At 41.6% G+C, this 22914-nt stretch overlaps 1 protein-coding gene across 1 annotated transcript in view; it reads right to left on the reverse strand.

Annotated features, from left to right (window-relative positions):
* Positions 1-1256: 1256 nt before the first annotated feature.
* Positions 1257-22914, reverse strand: part of RNF145 (ring finger protein 145) — a 35169-nt gene continuing 13511 nt past the window's right edge. Inside the window, exons 3-10 of the mRNA XM_008949143.1 lie at positions 19424-19515; positions 14295-14530; positions 10817-10992; positions 7205-7345; positions 5673-5855; positions 3884-4031; positions 2838-3194; positions 1257-1700 (exon numbers count right to left, since the gene is read on the reverse strand). Coding sequence (XP_008947391.1) covers positions 1257-1700; positions 2838-3194; positions 3884-4031; positions 5673-5855; positions 7205-7345; positions 10817-10992; positions 14295-14530; positions 19424-19515 — 1777 coding nt within the window. The remainder of the gene's footprint in view (positions 1701-2837; positions 3195-3883; positions 4032-5672; positions 5856-7204; positions 7346-10816; positions 10993-14294; positions 14531-19423; positions 19516-22914) is intronic.

The following is a 22914-nucleotide window of genomic DNA, read 5'->3' on the forward strand; positions in this document are numbered from 1 at the left end:
AACACATTACTTAATTGATGGAATTTCAGTACAAGAATCACATAACCAGGTGTAAAAATCTTCAAATGTAATTTATTAAGACATTCAGCTATGTCTGTCAGTCTACATCCAAATTTACTACTAAAAATAAAATAGTATCACATTTCACATTAGGAATACCGACTTTGAAAAACACTTGAGTCAAGCCTATTGTATAAATAAGTGACTAATTTCTCTTCATATCAAAATTCACATAAAAAAATTGCCTGCCCCCTACTCCCACCTATTTCCCCACCCCAGTCCCTAGTTCTACTTGAAGCCATGATGCATGTAAAAATTGAAGTATGGACATGTCCTTGTCAAAAGAAAAAAAAGGTGCAAATCTATTAACAGCTTTAAAAGTGGCATTTGCGGAGTCTGATCATACACAATAATGTACTCATTCCCAAAGTGCAAATATCGCCAGAATTTAATACTGTTTTAATTCAGCTGCAAGAATTAAACATTACACAGCACAGTACTGCAGGGCCTCTATCTGTGCCCTAAAGCTCATCCCACTTTCCTCCTGCACACAGTAGCAGAGGTCAAAGCGTTCATTAGAGCTTTAGGTTACTTCATGCAGCCCAGACTGTGCCCGTTATTAGCAAAAGTTTCATATACATCAAAATATTGAAGACTCCGTCATAAAAGTCAAGAGTCACTATAGATTACATGAATTCAAACGCAACTGCCCCACCAAGAACACCCAAAGCATACACATGACGTATTAAGAGTGCTTCCATCTTCTAGTACAACCACCGCTGGTTTATCTTCGGTTTATGCTTACGTGCCACAAACACAACCTGGTCAGTGACCAGAGCTGCACCTCAGTCAGTGACCAGCAGCCCACCGCATCGAACGCCTCTGGGGGACCCTGGGGCATGGCTGTATAAGACACCCTCTTCCTGACCAAACCAAAAGCCAGCATGCTGCTCCTCTGCCTACAGCCTCTCTCCTTTCTCTTCTCCCTCACCTACGTCTTGAAAACGCTCTTGCACTGCAATTTGCTTCCAGACATCCTTCCTATGCCCAACAGTTCGGAGAGCCTCTGGAGTCATTTCTACTACATCTCACTGGAGTTACCACTACCAAGCAGCCCACAAAAATCAGCATGGGAGATAACGTTTTGACCAGCATTAAGAGCTAAACTTCTTTCACAGCTGTGGAAGGACAGGTTTTCTTCTGAGTCAGACTCGGATCTCTGAAATGTCTTTGTTCCCGCGTTGTCCTTTGTCACCTTAGAGCTGGACACAAACCCCCCAGTCTCGAGTGGGGCACCCCTCTGAGGCTGCAATGAGTTCTGCAGCACAAGCTGCTCCCTGGCTGGCCTCACACGGGCTCGTGTCACCATCCACTTTCGGAGACCCCTCTGCTTCAGCAGGGGCCTCCAGGCTGTCCTGTCCGTCAGCAGCCTGCCCGTTGCTCCGGCTAGGGCTGTCCTTCGAATTTGGCCCACTGTGGTGCTGAACACCAGGGGGCTCAGCTGCATCTCCAGGTCTGGTATTTTGCTCTGCTCTAGGACTTGGCTGTTGAACTGGCTCTGGTCCCAGTCCGGGTAGCTGCGAAGGGCTCTTAAGCTGGCAGTGGCACAGAGGGCAGGTTTCCTGCACATAGAGCCATTTCTTAAGACAACCCGCATGAAAAAAATGGCTACACGGTGTGATCACAGCAGTTTTCATATCCTGAAAGACACAGAAAAAAGAAAGGTCATATTATTTGTAATCCCACTCCTCTCCTCTCACTCTGTGTATCTAATGGGTCCGCTAGCCACAGAGGAGAAAGAAGTAGTCCATGAGCAAGAAAGAATGTTCCTTCCTTCACACCAACAAGCCTATGCATTTAAATATACACACAATTCAAACACAGGCCAGGTCTGGCCATTTATATTACAGGGATTAGGAATTAGGCAAAAAGCTTTGTTTGTAAATTATTACACTTAAATAAAAGCATTTGTAGGATGAGCGTCACAGGCTCAGTTGCTAAGGAACAATTGTGCAAGTCAAAACCAGCACACTTACAGATACAAGATGTAACAACAACAGGCCAGAAGCGAAGTAACACCCTGTCAGCTGAGACCCACATATTACTGTCTGGCGTTTCAAACACTGCCATTCCACCTGGCACCAGTAGTTCTACTCTTCAAAGAATCTGTACCAAGTTTGGAATCAATCCAATTGCATTCCAGCTGCACACTACTAATCTTAGGGTGCTGCTTCCACTGTCGTACATAGCTACAATTTCTGTCCATGAAAAAGAGACTTTGGAGCTGGAGGTGTGATAAAGATACTACTTTCAGCATTGATTTCTACAGTCCTTACATCTGCTGGCTTAGATTAGAAAGTCCCTTAACCTTTTGATAATTAGGTTTCTGTTATAAAACTGACATAGTACATTAAGTGAAAGTAGCAATGTCTGTAGAGACTGAGCTGCTTCTATGGAATAATAACAAATCAGCTACTGAGTACACCTTGTCCTTCAGTGACGAAATCTTCCACTAATAAAGAAAGGGCATATTTGCTGTTACTACTGAAACCAGCTCAATCCAAACACAAGAGGTTTCAAAGAAGCTCAAGCACACTGTTGTGTAACTGGAAAAATAGAATGAGAGCTTAAACACACCCAAACCATCTCTTTATTCATAAAAACTATCCAGCACTCCAATTTTCACAAAGCAGAAAACTGGGTAATTCAAGTAACTTTTTGAGCACAATATTGCTCATTAAACATCATTCAAGTAACATATTTTACTAGCTGCAGACTGAATTTGACAGTCTGGAGATACTTAAGTTCAGGCAACCTTTTGTCACTTCTATTCTTACCTGGTAGCAGATGGCACAGATATCGTTGTGTTGCTCCAGCTGCTCCTTTGTGGCGACGGGCAGTGATTTGATCTTATTCACAGCATCTCTGCGAAGGAGGAAACTCTTCCACCCCAGCTGGGCCCGCAACCACACATTGTAGTAGGAGTGAATGAAGATGATCACAGAACCCATCACAGTCCATTCACCAAAGACTGTTTCTGAGACACCATAGGCCACCACGCAGAGCGCGACGAGGAATTCCAGCAGGCGGTATGTGCCGTTTACATAATAAATCACATCATCCATATTTTCTACTGGTTCTTTTCTGAACTCTTCCACCATGAACAAAACATAAATGAAGAGTGTCCCAAGCACCTGTAACACAGTGCAAGACCATGAGCTCAGCATTCAATTCTGAACTGGAGCATACATCATCCAGCACTGTCCATTGAGCTCCGTACACACCACGCTCCCAAACCAGAGGACAGGCAAGCCCCAAAGTATTAAAATTGCTGCTGGACTTCAAGACAAATCAAATTCATTTGTTCTTACAAAGCATTTAAGCTTGCCCCCGAGTACTTCCCCTGCTCCTGAGTCCAGAAGATAGCTGAGTTGATTAAACAAAAGTGCTGAGCATCACGAGGGGGGATTTTATAAATTGAATAACAAAAAAAGCAAATTATAACAAATACTGACAGTACAAAACACTTCCTATATTTACACTACTTGTTTTGACTATCAAATGACTTTCAAAGAGTCATACCTAACTAAAAATACATATATGAACACTCGGGAAAAAAGCCTTTTTACAACAATAGTTATGTCCTCAAAAGCCTTCTGGCTCTGCAATCTGAAATAAGACTTACATTCACCTATGTTTTCAGGCCACCCCTAGGAACTCCTTAGCCTCAGATACAGGATAAAGAAAGAGATTTTATATCATATCTTGTACTTCTGCCCTTCCATCATTCTTGTTCTTTTCTCATCATCTATTTCCCCCCCTAGAGTAACAGCATCACAGTTAATGCAGGGCTTCACAGCTACTACCAGGCTAACATTCTTACCTGAAGAGAGGTCAGGATACTGCTGGAGATAATGATCAACAGCCAAAAATCCATGTGGAAAAACTGACAAATCATGTAGGCCATGTACGCGGGGAACACGAGCAAGAACAAACAGAGGCTGACTGCTCGGAAGTGCTTCCACAAACTCCTGCAAACAACACAATAGGTTTTTATTTCTGAAGACAGATTGGAGTGTCTGAGTAAGAGCAGGCAGACTGCTGGATGTAGGCACGTTAGATGTTTGCTTAAGGCTTTAACTTGTTGAAAGGAGTTTCCATTTCACTTGGGCACAGTCTCGTTCCCAGCATACAAGACATGCAATATGAAAACCTCTCTCTCATCTGACCTTTGCTGTTTTCAATACAAAGAAAAAGATTATAGGCAAAAATTTACCTACAGTATTTGTCACAATGGTTCAAGTCAGTGATAAGACAAATTAAGTATCTGAGATACTGTTTCAGTTGAAAGTCCATTAAAATAAATAAAATTAATATGCATGTAACTGTTCGTACCCTTTTCTATATTGACAGAGATCTCCCAGATTATATACTTATTCCAACTCTTCTATGTTTTTTTGCTAACATCCATAGAGCAAAGGTATTTCCTTTCATCACCAGATTGAACCTTGCTGCCTTTAGAAGTGTATTCCCCAATTCAGAGATCACGAAAGAAGAAATGTAGCAGAACTTGAACATTCATCTCTGCCAGTCCTCACTCTGCCTCCTACCTCCTCCTAATCTCCTCCCCAACCTAAACACACCATCAATCTTTTTACACCCACCTATTTTTGAAGGCTTTCAGAATAGCTCCAGTAATTTACTACACCTCTACATATTCCTCAGGTTGCATTTCAATCTCATTTACCTCTGGAAATGAGGTACAGAAAAAGTGAAAGTCCTGTGGGGACAGGACAGTAGCAGAAACTGGCTAGTTCAACACAGTCTGCAGAAACATCAGAACACTACTGTGAGGTCTGCAATCCTCTGTTTGTGGTGAGGGAGAAAGAGAGCTGAAGTGGAATTTATTCTGATCCTAGTTGATTTAGAACTGCCTGGAAGATTTGGCAGAAGGGAGTTAAAACTCTCTCACCACAGACTGCTTGTTTAAACTGGGCAGATGCTCATATCCTGGCTCTACTCCCTTTCCCTCTGTTACTATACTGGAAGCTAACACTGCTGCAGGCAGAACATGCTGGCTACAAGTAGCCCCAAAGCTAAACAAACTCTCAACATAAATAAATAAATCCTCTCTTTTATTTCTTCACTTACAGGTTACAGAAAGGGAAAAGACACAAGCAATTAGCAAATATACAAAGAGATTAATACAAGAACACCAGATACCATACAGCTCTTCAAAACACAGACCTAGCAACAACAATCCCACACAATCCCAACACCTTGTACACTAAAGCAAGCCTTCCATCTCTTTACTGCCAGTAAACCCTGTCATTTTGGGATCCCAGCTTCACATAAAAAAAAAGTTTTACAATCTCTACCACACCATGGCCTTGCACAGGCTGGATGGACTCAGTCCTGAGCAGCATCGGGTGACCCAAGTCACCCCTGGTTGCCAGCACACAGCATGGTGAAGAGGATTACTGTGTGCCCTCCAGGGAGCAGGATAGAGAGGAAAAAACGAGAGAATTTAGAGTAGAAAAGAAACCTGTGTGCAGAAAAGACAGGGTAACTTTACAAGCTACTAGAAATCCAGGTCAGGTCATCGACTACTAGTTTATCAACTCTTAAAACAGCATTTGAGTAACTTTGGGTTTAGAAAAACAGTCTCTTACTTGTCCCTTGAGGCTCCCAGTGCCAAGACAATGGGATCAGCAATTTCCAGCATGGACTGAAGTATGGATGCCACCACTATGAAAAGAATGATACTGAGCAGGAATGCCCGATGCACAACCTGGAGCTCAATCAAGCCTGTCTGCACAGCCAGGATCAGGAGCGTGACTCCTTCAGTCATTCCCCTGCAGATCAACACAGTGAAAAGAACAAACAACCACATCTTTCTGAGTGTCAACGTTGGTTAAAAAACACATCTAGAAACAACAGGAAATAAGCTGTCTCTTTCTGCCATAACCCTTCAAATGTCACTGCTTTTTAACTTCTGCTGATGTACCTGCTAAGACTTTAACCACAGAGGAACATTTCCAGAAATGTTGAAGTGCCGGGGGTTAGGAACTAGCAGATTTCAGTGCCTGCTCCTGACTAGCAGTGTATGAGCTACATCCAGCCCAGCAGATACCACCCAATGTCAAGGACCCCCAAGCATAAAGCATTTTAAGGACCTAGGTTGCATCTTAAAAGGAGGAACCCACCAGCTCAGTGCTGTCCACACAAGCCTGACACAGCCCTGCTATGGCTACACCCGGGCACCAGCCACCCTCATTCCTCATCACCACGAGGACCCTCTCCACCTCTCCATCACAATCCTCCTGTCTGTCCTTTGGCCCTGGGAGAAACAGCCCTGACTTGACACCCCACCCAGTGCCCAGTTTAGGTAAATCAGCAATTCAGCCATTTTCCAGTTTATTCTCTCTGTACCTACACCAAACAGCTGTCCACTTCTTTTTGGCTTGGAACCTCAGACTATATTTATTTCCTCCAAGCACCACAATTTGAAACAGTGAAAGTACAGACTGCCCAGCACAGTATGTTTCCCCAAAAGATGCTTTTATGTAGACTACTCCTGGGTAGCCTCAATTTATACAGTTTTTGCATCCACATCTTGGAATCCAAAATGTAATATATTCTTTTGCATATGGTCTGAAATTTCTATAGAGTTAAGGGGTGGAGTAACTGAGAAAGGTAATTTCACAACTAGGATCCCAATTTCATATTAGAGAAGCTGGGACAAGCATTAAGACAAGGCAGTTTCTATATTTTTTGCTATCTCCCATAGTAATTTACAGGCAGTCCATATAGTGTTTTAACCCTCAAAGATTAGTAAGGTTTCACACATGACTACAGGGTAAATGAGGAAAAGGAAATATGAAGAGTTTATATTATCCAAGCATGTGAAAATTTTCCAGTGACTCATGAAAATGAAGACACTGAAGAGAATCAAACTGTGAAATTATAAAACCCGACTAACAGCCCTGAATTTCTTACAGAAACGAACCATGTCCCAAGAACTCTGTAACAAGCTGTACACTCACCTCAGTCCTTCCAATGTACACATACACTTGCATACAAAAAGCCTCTCAAGGCTACCCAGGAGTTCTTAAGATAAAAAACTGCAATGGAAACCATATATTCCTGTATAAAATCCTTTTGTCTGCTTCTTTTTAGACCCTAGGCACAAGGAGGCGCTTACCTGTTCATAGCAGGATCATTCATGAATGCTCGGTAACCCTGCAAGTAGAACTTGCAGAGAGTCAGAACTCCCAAAGCAACAAAGGAGACTGTGAAGACCAAGCCCAGGAGCGAGTAGGGAGTGCTGCAGCACTCGGCAATACTGGGAGGACAGAGGGGAAAAGAAAAAGAAAATCTCCATCAGTTAAAAGCAACAATGAACCCTCCTCATGTCCTTTGAACTGTGCAAGCGGTTTTTAAGGCAAAACTGGATTCATTTAATGACAATATTAGAAGCTCTCCAACAAAAAGGAAGAGCAGAGACGAATTCTGTCACTTCTTGCTCAGACACAACTTCATCTCGGCTCCCCCCCGGCACTAGCTGGCCACTGCTCCAGTGTCTCTCTGGTCCCCTCCAGCGCTGAGCCACACGGTGGCACTGTCCCGCTGGCGCAGGGCTCTCGGAGCCAAAACTCGACCTGACAGCCGCACGCACCCAGGTCACGCCCTGAAATGTAGTCCCAGAGAGTGAGACCTCAGAGTGCGCCTGAGGAGGCTGAGAACAGCTCTGTTACTGCAGCTCTTCTCTGCACCCTGGCACTGCAGGACTGGGAGTGGCCAAAGTGTGTCAGTGCTCTTCAGCCTCTGCAACAAGGGGAGTGCAGTGCACCCACAGGCCCCAACACTAGGAAAAGAGCCAGCCAAGGACTACACATCTGGAAATCCTCACATAGTCCAAGGTATCCACTGACACCCCCATTCATTTTAATTAAAAATAAATAAAGTCCTTGGTGGTTCCCCAGGATAGTAGCCTTGGGAGAGAAGTTACAGTGGGCATAAACATGTCATGCTAATTGATCAACTGCAGAGTGAACTAGTCCAGTGCTCCTACAAAACAGTTTTGAGGAAGTATATGCTTCAAAAGTAAAAAACCCCATCCAAGAGACCTTTACTTTGTCTCTTTTAATGACTACCTTAACCAGAAGTCTTCTTTGTAAGCAATTTGCAACAGAAAATGTTGGTGTGTTTACATACACTATTTGCAGTGCTTCTGATAAGCCTTCAAATTCTGCCCATTCACCAAGTTGAGCAGGGCTGAAAAAGCTTTTACGTGTTCCTGTTGGTCAAGGTAGTGAGTAATGCAGTATTTAAAGCAGTTGTTTCTGCCAGATATTTGAGGAACTCTAAGTTTTGCTTCAAAATAAATGGTCAGAAATCAAGAATCCTGGCTTTTCTGCCTGCTGTCCAATCCTTTTTTTTTTTTGTCAGAGTAATTTCAATACCCTTCTTAAACTTATTTCCAGATGATCTACTACGTAAGGGTCCCAGAGGAGCTTAAGAGCTCAAAGAGAAGCCTGGGGAGCTCTGAGTGTTATTTTTATATGTCAAGCAAGAGTTTATAAATTGTTCCACAGAGCTGAACTCTTGAAAAATTACAGCAGTCACATAGTCATGGAAAAGATTTTGAGAGGAACAGCAAGGACAATGAAAGGTACAGAAGAGCTTCTGAACAGCAAACATGCAAGCAAGAGCTCTCCATTCTAGGAAGAACAGACCTATACAACTTGACTTTAAAGAACAAAACTCTTTGATCTTTCCTCTCCCTGCCCCAAGACATGAATTGAGGGCATTGAATGAACCTACATGGATTCAAACAATCAGAATGGATTTCTCATCATACAGACCAGGTTAAGCTGTGAAACTCCTTGCCTCGGGATCTTTCAAATGACACAAGCACACACAGGTTCAAAGGCAGAAAGCACAGACTGATGGAAGAGAAATCTTTTGAGGGTTACTGAACACAGATTAAGCATATCCAGCTAACGCAGCCCGACAGCTGGAGCTGGGTGTGGGACTGGATGAGCACTAGGGAACATGGCTGTCTGTTGTATTACAGGTGGCTGTCTTTCCATGCACCCATTACAGTCACTGCTGGCAACTGGATCCTAGGCTAGATCAGGATTTGGTCTGACCCAGTACAGCCACTCAAGATGTTCTTAAAAAATCCAGACACAGCTATTCTGCACACCCCAACTGCTCTCACCTGAATTCCAGCAACACTATTTTAAGTAATCATTACACTTAAAGGGCACAGATGCAGAACTCACTTTCATGGAAGATCACATCTTTTCTTCCATTTTCTTGAACAGACAGCACTACATTATTACCTGGCCTGACAAGGTATTTCAGCTCCCTCCTAAGGGGCAAGAAGTTCTCAGTGGTACTGCTGAAGTTTGTGTGTTTTAACATGAATAAGCATTACTATTTTTCTGTGACTATTTTGACTTTCTATTTTGACTGTGACAGAATTGAAAACACTGAAAATATTTGCATAATTTCTCTGTACTTTTCCAACTGCAGACAGAACTTCAGAGATCAACTGGTATTCATTTACTCAGATGAAATCAATGCAAGTCTACAAAGCTAGTTACCTGTTTTGCCATGAACAGGGGAAGTCTAACAATTTGGTGTAGGAATAAACACATTTACAAAGGAAAGGATAACTTTCCCCACCTCTGCTAACTGCAGTTCCTCTGTTGTAACAAAACAAACTGCAGCTGACATGAACAGCAGGAAAAAGTTCAGACAGCAATAGTTTAAGGTAAGAATCAGGTAATATACTCAGTGCTTTTACACAATGCAGTGTGACACTAAGCAATTTTAATACTACATGTAATAAAACCCCTGGCACATCTCCTTAATTATAATGAATTTTGGCAGCATACACTCTAGCACCTTAGATATACACACAGAGAGGCAAGAACAAACTAAGCAGTCAGAAAGTCTGATTGGAAAACTGAAGTAATGAGCAAAGTTCCTCAAACAGGTTGCTACCCAAACAGAACTAATTATGTATGGTCTCCAAATAATACTTCCTATGTTACCTGTTTTTAGACAACTACTACCTCTTTTCTCTCCATCTCAGTATTACACTATCTCATTTGCCTAACCCACCTTCTGCAACACACCCAATTCCTCTCTGCTTCCTTTCCTGTGCTCCAATTTCTAGCTAAACAGCCACCAAAAGCACATAGGGTCCAGCAGAAGAATCCCTCAAATTCTGCATTCCTCTCAGTAGGAGCACTAACACGGGCCTCTCTTCTTTACCTTACAATCAGTTTTTTTACAAAGCTTTTGGGAATTTGGTATCTGTAAGACCTTTATACCTCTGCCAAATTAATCACTGGGCTCAAAAGTTACTTTGGGAGTTGGTTACTTGCAGCTGCTTGGATGAACTCAAGGATGTGTTCCACATCAGAATGAAGGAACGAGATAAAGGGTTCAGAAAGCAATACAATCATGAATAAGATACCAGTTGGACTGAACTTCAGCTGTAATACTTCAGATTTAAAACCAATTTGTACACTGAAAACAACTTCGGACCAAAGCTCTAATTATGCTTGCTTTGGGAACTCTCTCAGTTCTACTAATGCTGTCTGTCCTGAATGGGATCTGAATGGGGGTTCTGAAAGACAAGTTTACATACATGGTCACTGTGCTAAAGACAAATATTTGCTGGGTATCCAAAGGCAGTAAAGGCAATCTATGTATCTGGTCTCTAAAAAAGCACATACATTCATTTCAGAAGACAGTCAAAACCAGAAAATGGACTATTTGCAGACCAGTTAATTACCTTGTCAAGAAGAGGAAGAGGAGCCTCTCTCTTGAGGCAGGCTGGTCCCGTGTACTGAAATAGGAATAGATCTGAAGAGCAAATAAGACAAGCCAAAACACCATGAAAAGAACTGGGACGACCAGCTGGTTCCACAGAGACATCCCCAAAGCCAGGAGACCATACACCTCCACCACCTGGGCAAGAGAGAAAAATGCAGTTTGTTACTGGTTCCCAGCACCTGTGGTTTGATAGCAAAAGGACAATCAACAGCATAGCCACAAGGAAGCTAAGGGTAATTCATGTGGCACCAGCCACCCCAAAGGAAAAGAGGAGGTACATCAAACTACAGCCTGACAGATGGACAGCCAGGTTCAGCAATGACATATTGCCAGTCTGCCTTAAAGTATGGACCAGCACCTGACTGCAGCAAGTTATCAGACCAGCTGAACGCCCCCTCCTAGGAGTAGCCACCTTAGAGCTGCCAACTGCAGCCCCTGCCCCCAGGTCACACACAACCCTCACACACCTTTCTGCCCAGCTTTAGTCACAGCAATGTTGTTTCCTCTGGGACTACAGCCAAGTCACTGCACACACTAGATATTGAAATATGAGCCACGTCACCTCAGTACAGCAAATCTCCTTAAAAACAGTTCAGCAAAGCAAAAACTTAATACCCAAGACAGTTGACATTTAAGTATCTCAAAAAGAACATTCAGACAAGCAGACTTCTGACTGCTCCTAATGCACTGTTTTGAAAACCCACTAAGTGTTTTGAAATTCGTGCTTAAGAGTTATTTCAGAGGACTCTGAAGCTCAGGTTACTTCTTTCATACTGCAAAGGCTAAGTTACAATGCAGTACCTTCCAAGAACCTGGAACTTCACATAGCTGGACTGAATACAGAAAATCAAAAGGAAATCACTCATAACTACTATTTCCTCCTCAATTGCTTCCCACAGTGGCCTATAATCTATAGTGGCTGGGAAACTTTAGTAAATGCTAAAAAAGCTTCCTACCTAGTCTTTCTTGACAAGCATAAGGGATACTGTGTTCATGGGACCTGCTGTTGTATGTACAGTGGCTGATGGACAAGCAATATGCTGCTGGCTGGGACGTGGTGCCAAGCTCCAGCTTTTCACTTTGCACTCGTGAAGGAAGTGCATCTGCCCTCAGGAGGTTCCCCTGGCCTGGGACCAACGCTAGCAATGCTGTGCAGCTCCTGGCAGAGTGCTCCACCACATCGGAAAAGGGTCATGCTATGCTCATAATGTAGATTCACAACCATGAAGTATTTCTGGCATCTGCTGCTGCAAGCAGGCAGCCAAGGTTCTGGACCTGCTCTTAAATTATACCATTAGCCACTGTCTGAAAGAGACACAAAAAGCTGCCTTGGCCCACACAGTAGGGCTGTCTCAGGAAACACTCCTGGTGTTTAACATCCCAATATGCACTAAGTTTTGCCACTGATATCAAAACAACAATCAAATCCGGCCGGAAGAGCAGTAAGCTCACAGCACCAGGATGAAGGCATAACTGAAAACTAACAACTGCACAAAGCTATAGTGATGGAAATACAAATAGGAAAACATTCAAGACAAAACAAGAATATCCTCCTCTGGAATAAACTTACTAAGTTTGATTTGTAGTAGAGTTGGAACCAGTAATATGAATGAACACATTATGAGCCAATGTTTTTTCTTCTGTTCTGTTTCAGGAACACAGGCAAAGAGCAGCAAGCTCTTTAAAAGTGAAAACTCTGTTTTTCCATATTGTCAATACAATGCAAAAACCACTCACACAACTTTTCATTCCAACCCACTCTCTACTACGTGTGTTTAGAAAGGCAGCATATGACATTATTATAAATCCAATGCCACATTATAAACTTTCTGCCATTTTCTCTGTATACCAAAGGAAAAAAAACACACCACAGTTTATGCCCTCTGCATAAAAAGTCAGGAGAAAAGGCTATGATCGGTATCCAAAGGCCATGCACAAGGAATATCCCTTCCTCCTGATTACATCACTGATACAGCCTGGCATACAAAGATTTGAAATACTGGGGGGAAGACAGACAAGTAACCCTAGAGATGAGGAAATCTGTTTAACAGCTATATTTAGAATATAGATCTGACAAGCAACAACAACAAAAAAAATCACCAAGGAACCACTATTTCCTCCCTCACCCCAGAATGTACTTGCAGTTAAAACATTCATAAGGTGTTGAAGCATTTTAAACATAAGTGTCTAATAAAAAATAAACACGTGACTCTTTACATCTGCATCCAATCTGAATTTGACTTTAGGAAGCTAAACTCTGCATCTGCTCATGCACATGGAAAATGGAAATTCTAGTTCAAACCTGTTGCAAGTCTTTGAGCTGCACAAAGCTGTGCAACTGTTTTATACCATGTTACCACTAAGTAAACAGAAAGCATGATTTTCCTATTCTCATTGGAAAAAACAAAACTGAAACTTTCAATTACCTCCCAAATTAGTTGTTTTTATCAGCAAATCTACAAGATCAGACCATGCTAAGTGCTGTACAAGCACAGAAGGATAATCCTGCTCCAAAGACCAATTACATACAAAATAAATAACCACAGCAATGATCCATATGACAGGCTGAGGCTTTGGCACGCCAGACACTCACTGCTGCCAAGTGTTTGTTTGTGTATGACAGATATGACAGCAAAGAAGAGCTTTAAAGAGGGCTCTGAAAGAGCTTAACAAGTTAGGTTTCAGGCTGCTTCTGGACTGAACGGTAGAAGACAGAAAAACAGTGGCTTGGTTTGAAAAAATCCAGCAAGTGGTAAGAGCTGAAATAACCTGTCAGAAGTCAAGTGAGCATCAATCTTTTCACACTGAAACGTACAGATGGATGCATATACACATGTATCTTATTTTTATAGAAAAAAAATGGATACATATCAGATCAGTCTGCTGTTCCTGCTAACCCTTTTGTTAAGAGGTTTCAGCAATGCTGCTGTTCTGAAGCAAATACTACAGACCTTTCAAATGACTAAGTTCAAGTTACAAATCACTAAGTCAGCCATTATTACGGTCAAAATCAGCTTTAGTGTTACTCCCAATTTAACACACAATAATCACAAACTTTTTGTAAAGAAAGCGTTTCTTGAAATGAACAGCTACCACAGTTAAATCATGGGGACTACCTTGCTCACTTAGTGAGGCCATAAATACCATTCTGCTGCAATCTTGCCTTTTAGCCTAGACTTTGGAAGGACTAAGCAAAGTCCAAGTGAAGTGGAACTGCTCAGCTGGGCAGCAGCTGAGTGCCTTAACTACTCACCCATACAAATTATAAACTACCATAAATTAAAGAAAGAAGATGCTATGCATAGCAACTCGTTTGGTTTGCTAAGAAAGCACAAGTTAACACGCACAGCTTCAAAAAAGACAGCCAAAGTATTAATTTCTTTCCTGTAAGAAAAATGCTCAGGTCAAGGAAAATAAAATTATGTTCACCATCTTACCTGGACAAGCTCTCTGTAAGCAGATTTCGCCAAGTTATAGGGCACCAGAAGATTCGATGCCAGAAAGTAGAGAACTTCCAAGCCGGTGAAAATCATGGCAAATTTGTTGATGACGACAATGGTTTCCAGAGGGACCAGGCAGAGCCGCGCCAGCAGAGGGAGCATGTGCGCGGAGAAGAGCCAGATCTGCTTTGTTTTCATGACGCAGGAGCAGAGCGTACATACCACCAGCTGACCTGAAAACCAGACACAGCATTTTATAATCTAGCTGATTATCCCCTTCAAGAAATAAAAAAAAACCCAACCGTATTTTAATACATTATCTCTTTCCATACCACAGTTATCAACATCCAGCATATGATGCCAGTTCTAACTAGGACATATCTGTTATGAAACCAGGCTCCTCTACTTCTTTTGCTGGGTCACCAAAGTTGCCAGTTTCAAACTCTGGAAAGCACATGCTTTCACTTTATGGATTAGTGACACGTAACCCCAGACGCATGCAGGATCAAATACAGATTAATATGAAGTCCCAGGAGTAAATCATGCAGAGGATAACCCAACAAGCCACCCCTCTTTTTCTTCACCACCCCCAGCTCAACTGAAATCCCATTAGTATCTGTATATGCAGCAGTAGCTTTTCGGAAGCCCAGCTACACTACTATTTCATCCCCAACTACACAAAAAAAAAAAGCAATCAGAGGTCCCAAATGGCTTTTAGAGCAACAGTATTTACACTATCAAGAGGAATTATTGGCCAAGAACAGCAACAGGAGAACAGCCAGGTCAGCAGCTGAGACTTCAATAATTTCATAATACCCTGAGGCAGTTGCTCAAAATTATCATTGAAGCTTTCAAGTGACAGATAATTAACAACAAAATTATCTTTTAACAGTTGGCAGGGACACAAGCACAGGCACATCTCTATCCCACAGACAGAGACTTGGAGGGTGGTATTTCTAGAGCAGACCACTCCAGTATAGCTGCTCCCATTACAATCACTGGAAGTTGTATCCTTTGTCGCAGAGGAAATGGGATGGGACAAAATGCACATTGCCTGGATGAGAACAATTCCCACTCATCATTGTGCAGTAAGGAAAAACTTTATTGCATATTATTTAAAAGCACAACCTCATTCACCATCTATGTTAGTTTTCATCCAAAAGCCACAATGTGGTACCAAACCCAAGCACTCATGCTCTGTTTGGAGCTACTTCCACTGACGCTTGCACTTCACGACTCCTGCCACCAAGGGTTAGTCTTGGCAAAACACAGAATACCAAAATAAAGGCTGTTAACATCTCTAGATCAGCACTAACTCCACATGTTCCCATAAGCTTTCTGACCTTGCAAGCCCTTCTGGATGGGTTGGGGAGAGGTGCTGTGAGGCGAGCAAGCAGTACCAGCGTTCTGCTTTCATTTCACCTAGCTTCCCTACTTAGCAAAGGACTTCTGCTTTCAAAATAACTGCAACTGAGCTGAAAGCAATCTCTAATCTCTACTATTTAAGTATACAAGGTTCTTCCTCCTTCACGCTGTTCTCTTTCAAGCTCAAGTCCTACTGTCAATTTGCTAGATGTATTTTTAAATTAGCAGATGTCCTTTCAGAACAAGTACCCCTGCTCTCAGCAAGACACTATCCGCATACTGGGTCTTAAAGCCTCAGAGAAAGTTACTCTACTCATCTTTTGAGAAGTTAACAGGCTCCAGCTCTGAACCATTCTCCCTCTGCTCTGTTGTTCTCTGCCCACACACACATTGCTACAATCCTATTTAAGATACCACCAGCACACTGCTGTGCTGTAATACTCAGGAGCCTGGCAGTCAGCTTGTGAGGAATTCTGCAACTCCTGGTAACTAAGGCAACCCAGCTTCACACACAAAGGGACACAAATACCAGCACCCAATATGTTCTGTGTCATCATTTGAAATAAAATATTACAACATCAGGTTAAACAATCCAGCACTCTTTGAGATGACTTGTCATTGGAGCTCTCCAATCACAAAATAGGACCTCAGAGTTCATTCAGTCTCACCTCACACAACAGCAAAACCTGCTTTCCTCCCACAGCAATGTGCTGGGTGTCCTGGTCATCCCTGCTAAACTCTTTGGCCCTTCCACCTTTTTAATTTAAACACCCATCAGAAGTTACTTGTCATGGGAAGGAAAGCTGTGCACCATCAAAGGAAATACAGGGAGCACTTTCTTTGGAGGCCCCAACCTCCTTCCTGAATTCTGCATCTTGCCAATTCCCACCTCCTTCATGAAGGGCCTGAAAATTTCTCCAATGGAGCTCCTAGTGACAGGTACTTCCCCCATTTTAAACTGAGGTAGCAGCACCTTGTTTCAGGACAGACAGTCTCTCTCTGCAGTAAATCACAGTTTCTCTCCAAGTGGGGCTGTACACAGTCAGTCATCACACAGAACATAGTCAGACCAGTCAGAAGAAATTAGTTTGTACCTCCTATCAAATCATAAAAAGATTTAGCGCTCTAGCTCTCTGCTAAGACTAGCAAATCCAAATGTACGTTTGCACTCTGTAAACCTAAATGCTGTGGACTGAAAACTGCCAGACACAGCTAATGAACGCGACAGCTGGAATTCCCCTGCAGGACACCAGGCTCCTCTGCTAGGGAATGAGGCAATAAGGATGAAATCTATTGCCTGAAGTTCTTGCCCGTTCTTTTCCCCTCCCAAAACCTCCACAAATACATTAAACAGTGCTGACAGGTAACCAAAGCCTCCCAGCTCATAAGCTGATGAAAATAGTGCAACAAGAAAGCCTATGCAGTACAGATGCCGTTCAAGCCACTCTGAGTAGGGAACTGTCTTTATTTCATTCCCCATTTTAAAAAGCTGATGTTAACATATTTCCTGACTACATCATTAAAATCGTTATGCAAAAACCAGAATGTCTTAAAGTTAATATATAATCCCATTATTGTGCACTAAGAAACAGCAAGTCTTCATGGTAGCATCGTCTCCAAAACCACACAGCTTTGTAACATTCACAGCTGACATGCTCACAAAGTGAGACACTCATCTAAGGGGCAGTCTTCAAAGACATTTATTTGTTCCATCCGTCACTCAGAAACACGTTAGTAACCCTAGTCAACGGTCATCAGACTGAATTAGATGCAGGGGAAGAAATGACTATGAGAGCAAATTCAAAAAGCACTAATGAATAAAAGCACTAGCAAAGATTAAACTTGTGAACCAGCTGGTGTACTGTGCATCACCCCCTTAATTCTGATCAGAACTTTTAGGAACCAGAGCCGTAACAGTAGCATCATTACTCCCCCATGCACCTGCCTCAGTGTCTTTGTCAACAGTGCTGCAGCACAACACTCTGGCAGAACGTGTAAGAAAAAGATGGAGCAAAGCACCTGTATATTCATTTTGCTGTGAAGATGACACAGATCAGTGTAGTACACTCCTGAGTCGTGGCAGATTGCACTGGGCAAACACCTTTGTATGTAACAAATCTGAGAAAGTATTTCACATTTATATAAAACACTGCCAATCCTCATAGCCCACTTTCACAGTTCTTCCCCAAAGACAACTGCTTCCCATGAAGACTAAAATTACACTTTTAAGTTGCCTTTAAAAGAACAGGGGAAATTACTAACGATAGTATTACGTACACACATCTGCTAATATAGTCAAGCACCTGCTTCTGAAGAACAATTACCATAAGGGGACAGCTTAGCCTGACACCCAGTACAACCCAAAACTGTACTGGATAAAACCAGTATTATTTTTTTCTCACTTATTTCTAATTCACATTAAAACTTGGATGAAGCATAATAGGTTTGTGTCTCAGTTTAGTTTCTGTCTAAATGTTACTGAATTACACAAAGTCTCCTGATCTCTTCCTGCCCAGGCCTGCCTGCTGCTTCTTGAAGCTGAGGGACCCTGCAGTGCACCTGAGAGAGATTCAAAGGACTATTTATTAACATTTTCTCGCAGAAACATGCTAAAGGCTTTAGTTGTACTTTGGTGTCATTTGGCCAAACAAAAATACATCTAGAAATTCAGAAGAGATAAGAAATAATATTTAAAGATTTCAGTTCCTTGAAAAATATCAATGTTATTTCTATGAAAAAAAATATTAAAAGCAGAGACAAATAACACATTTGAAAGTAAGGATGGAGGCATACAGGAGATGTACACATTCTGGTAGACCTAACATACTGTAAAGAAGTAAACCCATTTATATCTGCTAGTAGCAGCTGCAAGTAAACAGAAAGCTGCTGAGTTCTGCCAACAGTACACGGCTGACTAGATCTGTCAATAATCTGATGAAAACCATAGATCTTAGTGAAAGGAATTAAGGAAGATTTTTCTTCCAAGCTTGTCTTAGGCTTAATTTTAAAATACATGAGGGGTGTGTGTGTATTCCAATATCCTCTCAGGAGAACATATGGTACAGCATAGCAACTTTAATGCTGATTTTATTCTCTTCCAGTCAAAGTTCAAAGGGTAAGGGAACAATCTAGAAAGTCCAATTCTTCAGGATTTATTTGGGATTTTTTGGTAGAGGAGTCATCTCTGCCATTAATCAAACAATTTAAATGTCATTTTGTCTTGTTACTCTGTAACTCTTTAATTAGAACTATCCCTGGGACTCAGTTTAAAAATAAAAAAAAATAACCTGTAGTCCCATGCACACGCCCACAAATCTATTTCACTGTATTTTTGTGAGAGTATCTTAGTGTTCATCTATAAGGCAAATAAAGAATAAATACTTGTACACTTTTATTGACAAAAGCACTACAAATACATGTCATTATTGACATTTCAACAGTATTTTCCCCAACAAGATTATTATAAACAATCCAGTCCTCCTGAATCCGATTGAGTCTCAGAAGAACATAGGAACAGAGCATGACAAACAGACCTCAAAAATACTTCAAAGCTGCTCGTAGCAGAGTACTGGTAAACCAGTCGCATAGAAAGAGCCAGGCAGGATACACCCAGCCTCCCATGCTTCTTGCATATTAGTAAGAATCACAGCTACTAAAAATGGTAAAAGAAATTTGAAACCACAAGGTAAAATGTGCATAGGTTTCAATCAGGGGAATTAGGCAGAGATCTCTCCTGCATCACAAACGTTTAAAGCACTTACCTACTAGAGCAGTCATGAAACGATTCATAGAGAGAGGTTCCAAGTACATTGGCCCTTCATATCCTGATTCCAATTCACTCCTCACATAATCCCTAAAAAAAAAAACAAACCCAAACTATTAAGATCCATCTGATCAGACAAGAAACAATTTACTCACTCCACACACAGGTAACTTCAGTGTATGTCAACTACCTAAATTACAAAAAGCAACATTAAGACTCCTGTTACAGCAGCCTCCCCGATGTAAGGATCTGACTGAGGCATGACTTAAGCAAGAGAAGTATTATCTGTAATTAGACTCACTGGCATAGCTGTAAAAATCCTTTGGGACATCCAAGCTGTTCTTCAGAGCGTGGCCTGAAACTGCTTATTGACAAAGCCTCTTAAGCACCATTCCATTTTTAAGTATCCTTATTAAGTGTTCTTATTCCTAATAATTTCTTTTCCCACCAGCTCCATGTAAAAAACAAAACACAACACTTGAGAGTTTCACGGAGAGGTTTTCCAATTTAATGCTTACAGTATTTTGCACCTAACAATCTCTTTGTGTTAAATTAAAAGATAGGTATGAAGGAAAAGTGACAGTCATGGACTGGAGTCAGGAACAGAGCTGCTTCATAATCCTTTTATCCAATACAATTTAAAAGTTTAGCTCTATCCTGGGAAACCTGCAGGACCAACTGGATACCCTCAAACTGACAGATTGTTTTGACAGGTACAGTGAGACAGTCTCTGACAGGATATTTCTAATTTCTCTCAGAAAAGGCTGGCTAGGAGGGTAGGCTCAGGCAACCAAAGAAGAAGGTGAGAACTTGAGGAGACTTGGCATTCTTCTGCTGTTGGTGATCATCCATCAGCTGTGCCTTCAAGCAGGCAAACATATATATAACAGAATGTAACTCATATTGGAACTTCATGCCAAGAAAAGCGTTTTGCACCTTCAGAAGGCAATCCTAGAACAGCACTGCAGTAATTCTCCAGGGGCTCCTTAATCCCCTGCCATGAGACAGCAGGCAATACTCATGACCCTTTGCATCCAGATCTCCAGCCCCTTTTTCAGCCTTGCCCTGTGACCCTTCCTTCTCCACTCCCAGGATGGCTGCTGTTCCACCACCAGAAGCCCAGCTAAGCCTGTGCTCACATCTGGCTGATACTGTCCAGTCATTCCTGTCTAGCTGCATCACATCCCACAAGACACACTCGATCTGACCCTGCACGGAGCTAGTAGACTCTGTTTGCTCGAGGGGCATGACACTTCATTTATTACATATTTATTTATATCAGTGAGGCAAGCCACACTTGCTGGGAACAGATGCAGTCAAAGCAAGGCAAACAGCACCAGAAACAACAACCAATATAAAAATTATGCTTTACATTTCAATGCAGAAAAACATGCAGCTCAGTGCTACTGGAAGCATTCACTTCCCCACAGAAAGGTGGGACCAGACCCTTCTTCTAGTAGGAGCTTGCTACTCCAAGCTGAAGTATTCACATTTTCATTTGAAAAAAATCTCTGGAATTCAAGATATAAATCTCAGAGTACTAAAACAAACACTTCAAAGCCTGTTCTTCATAGCTGACAACCCTGCCTACTCACTGCAGCTTTTCAAGTATCATTGTCTATGGGAGGTATGTTGAAATGGGTTCTTTAGACTGTAACCTACAATTAAAAACACATGAGGATTGAAAAGGCATCCAAGACAAACTATTCTAAATAGAATTTTCCCCCCTTGTTATCAAGGTATAGCTAAGCAAAAAGGTTTTTTTCCACCTCCTATCATCCATATAGATGCACTCTTCGAGACAGAGTTGATTTCGTATTTTGGGGGGTTTTGTTTGTTTTTGGTTGGTTTGTTGGTTTATTTTTCCTTCTTTGTCTCACATGAACATGCAGAAAGCACTTTCTGAAAGCATTGGCAACACAAACAGGATAATCCACTGGAGTTAAAGGAAGAAAAATCCACCGTTTACAACATCCCAAAGATGGCTTCTTGTATTAGCAACATTCTGCTCCATCCGCAAACTTCGGGTGAAAACATTGCCTATGTCTAAACTGCTGGAGGAGTAGTGAAGACAAAGTTGCTTCATATCTGTTAGAAAACGGGTTACAAAATCATCCATGATACCAGCTGCAGCAAGATGACCTCACACAACTTAGCCAAGACATACCAACAGAACTGCACTTCCTTTTTGCTTCTTCAACACCAGCAACGTGCCTGGAGACGACCCAAATTCCTTCAAGCTATATTTCTTGCCTATGTCTACCTGATTCAGTCATCTGCACAAAGGTCTGTACTTGGCTTCTTTAAATTACTCTCAATTACTGAGTTCTCGGCCTAGAAGCTTTGATAAGCAATGTTTTAAGATCTAAATTTTTTAAATAGTATTTGTAGATGATGTCTGAATACAGAAAGCCAAAGCAATGATTCTCTTATTACCAGTACAAACACAAGGATTCTGGCACAGACACCAATCAGAAGATGCCTCGAGCAGCTGCAGTGCCATACAAGATGCTGAGAAGAGCAAGTGCCTGCACTCAATTTTCATTAATTAAAGCTGTATTAAGCTGCAGCTTTCAAATTTGAGAATTGTTCACTTTACTGCGTCAACGTAAGAAAACAAGAATGCTAAAATCATTATTTACTAGTTCAAGAAATGACTGAAACTACATTATTACTTTAGAAAATTAGGATATAAGAATAAAGCTTAGATCAGATTGCCTGCTGTTCATTCTGCAGATGCATTCCCAGCCTCATTTAGTCCAACTCTGGACTGGTAACATATGCTCAGGGACAGCCATGACTAACATTGCTCTAAAAAGGTAAAGAGATACGTGACCATTTTTTGTACCTGAAAGTGCAGAAAGGCCTCCTGTTATTAAAAATATGCTCTGTAATTGACTGACATAAGGCACAGTGGGTATCTGACCTAATTGAGTCATATTGCTGACATTTACTTTGGCTGATTAATCTACGCTGCCAACATCAAACACGTTCTCCTATGTTTTAAACGTCTACAGACAACCTTAAAACTAAGTGTATTTTAAGATTATCCATAAGAAACAATTTACTCTTTTGCTCTCCACCCCCATCTTCTCATTCTAAGCTCCATGAGGCTCAGCATTTGGAATACAATCATAACAAAAACATCAAGATAATGATGTAGATTCAATTTTTTAGCATAAACAGTGTGTTTAACTGTATCACTTCTTTCCTGCATAACTGCATATTTTCTTTTCCCAAGTTTTACTGCTGGAAATTGGGAAAAGGAATGTCATCCTTTTAAGCAAGGCATTTGTGCAGCTACGTATAAAACAAAAACAGCACCCATTTTCCTTGTCAAGAGCAGCAGGATTGTGTTTTTTAAAGCTGACTTCTCCTTCTTCCATAAACAGATGTTCTATTATTTCCATCCAAATTGCCAGATTTAACATGCTACATACAAATGTAGCATCTTCTTGGACTCTCCAACTGTTCACAAACATTAGCTAG

Source organism: Merops nubicus, unplaced genomic scaffold (assembly GCF_000691845.1).
Source record: "Merops nubicus isolate BGI_N331 unplaced genomic scaffold, ASM69184v1 scaffold23201, whole genome shotgun sequence".
In the NCBI taxonomy this organism is placed as follows: Eukaryota; Metazoa; Chordata; class Aves; order Coraciiformes; family Meropidae; genus Merops; species Merops nubicus.